At 34.5% G+C, this 1,968-nt stretch overlaps 1 protein-coding gene across 1 annotated transcript; it reads right to left on the minus strand.

Annotated features, from left to right (window-relative positions):
• Positions 1-295: 295 nt before the first annotated feature.
• On the minus strand, positions 296-1,509 carry LOC140757739 (uncharacterized). Its single transcript, XM_073093616.1, has 2 exons — positions 1,418-1,509; positions 296-784 (listed from the first exon to the last, which is right to left on the minus strand). Exons 1-2 carry the CDS (start codon positions 1,491-1,493, stop codon positions 297-299), a joined length of 564 nt encoding a protein of 187 aa, XP_072949717.1. The 5' UTR covers positions 1,494-1,509; the 3' UTR covers position 296.
• Between the last annotated feature and the right edge of the window lie 459 nt (positions 1,510-1,968).

Here is a 1,968-nt window from a genome sequence, read left to right on the forward strand (position 1 = left end):
GTTTAATTACCATTTAGCAATGAAATATTATTATATGCAAGAGAAAAAATATTCTTATGATATCGTAAAAATGTAATTACTACTTTGGAATCTATTAATGGACCTTTTAATTCGATTTCATAAATTTAGAAATAATGTTCTGTGATTTTTATAAACACCAACAATCCTAAATATATAACATTTCCAATTTTGTGGATATGATTTTTATTAAAAAAAAAAAGATTTTGTACAAAGTTTATTTACAGGTATCAAATATCAATATACAAAAATAAATTTAAATACTATACTCGTACGTACTATACAAACAGGGTGATAACTTTGTTTCTGACTGGCCGGACAATTTTGGTGTAGTTCGTCTTAACATGGCTGACTATCGGTCTGTATTTCCCTTGTGACGGCGATCTCGTCGAGAAATATAACGGTCGCTTTTCAGTCGTCACCGGCTCTACCTCAAACGTCTTCTGTCGAGTGTTAAACTCGTTCGCTCGCTTCCTCAATACTATTTCGAAATTCGATAACTTCATATTCTTCTTCTTCAACGGCACGTTATACTTTTTTGTCTTAATCTTCTTCAGTAGATCCTTCTTCATAAACTTCTGCTTCGGGAAGAACGCTTCGACTTTTATCTTGAAAGATATCGTCACGTTTTCCTTCCGCGCGAGCGATTGGATGTCGTTAATGTATTTCTTGAACTCGGCGACAGCATTCTCTCCTTTGACCTCGAATCGTCTCTGTATTTCCTTAAGATGCCCCATTTGTGTCGCGATTTGATATTTATGTCGGTCTGAAATAGGAATAGGAAAATTTGTAGATGTTTTTGTACTCTTAATTACACTTATTTGGGTCTTATCGCTGTAATATTTTACTTTAATTTTGCGGGAGAATTTCGGGTTGCATGGCCACTGACAGCGGTAACGAGCGGAAAAATATTTTGTTAAATAAAACGTCGACAATATTTTGCGACGTGGTTTGCAACCTTTTTGCGTTTTATTCTGATGCTTGTAACGAATAGAGAGGTATTTTTGGGATGTACTTTAATGGATATTTCATTTTTATAAAGGGCGAGGTTTCGCGTGCGGTTTTATTCGATTGCTCTCTTGCAGTTTTAATTCTAGAACCCTTTATATTATTACCTCAATGAAAGTAGTATATACTGTCAGATGCCTGATACTTTGTAATCGGAATTGGGGCCTCAAAAAAATTAATTGATTGATTAATTAATTAATTGTAATGTAATAGAAACGAACATCGAACATGTATGCTCTTTGATGGTAAATGATGATGTCTTTGTCATTTATAAAATAAAACTCGTGTCGTGTCGGATCGTGTTAAACCACGATCCAAGGTATCCTAGAATAGGAATAATAAAACCGTTATATATAATAAAGATAAATTAAAATTTATTTAACAAACTCACCTTCAAAGTAATCTTGAGCATAAACACAAACTATAACGAACATCGTATGGATAATGCAGTTCCTATAGACACCCATGTTCGTTCGCTACAAGTCACTTAACACTGATTAAGACCCACAGGTGGCTTATATCTAGCGATACGTAACAAAAAGAGGTAAACGTAAACAATACCATTTGTTTCGGTAAGTTGATTAACCCTGCACTTGCTTGGAAATCGTAAGGCGATTGACACACGTTCAGTTTTTATTTACGGTGATAGTTGTCATTTCTTCTTGCTTGGTTTTTTAATGGTATTAATTTAGCAAATGAGCCCGCAGTCCGCGTAATAATGTGTTGCTGCTCTTAAACACATGCAATTAATCGGACTACCCAATAAGTTCGTTGCTACAAAGTTGATATCGGGTAAAAATGTTGCGTATAAAACCCATCAAACCATAACACAGCAGCATTTCATATTGTCGTTACATACCTGTGCCTTGCAGGTCTTTTGGGATCCTCAGCCAAGAAAAGTAATAATTTTGTGAAATTATCAAAAAAAATCGTCCCTCATAT

The sequence above is a fragment of the Epargyreus clarus genome, unplaced genomic scaffold (genome assembly GCF_041222505.1).
Source record: "Epargyreus clarus isolate Ecla_fem2 unplaced genomic scaffold, WU_Ecla_fem_2.2 ptg000005l, whole genome shotgun sequence".
In the NCBI taxonomy this organism is placed as follows: Eukaryota; Metazoa; Arthropoda; class Insecta; order Lepidoptera; family Hesperiidae; genus Epargyreus; species Epargyreus clarus.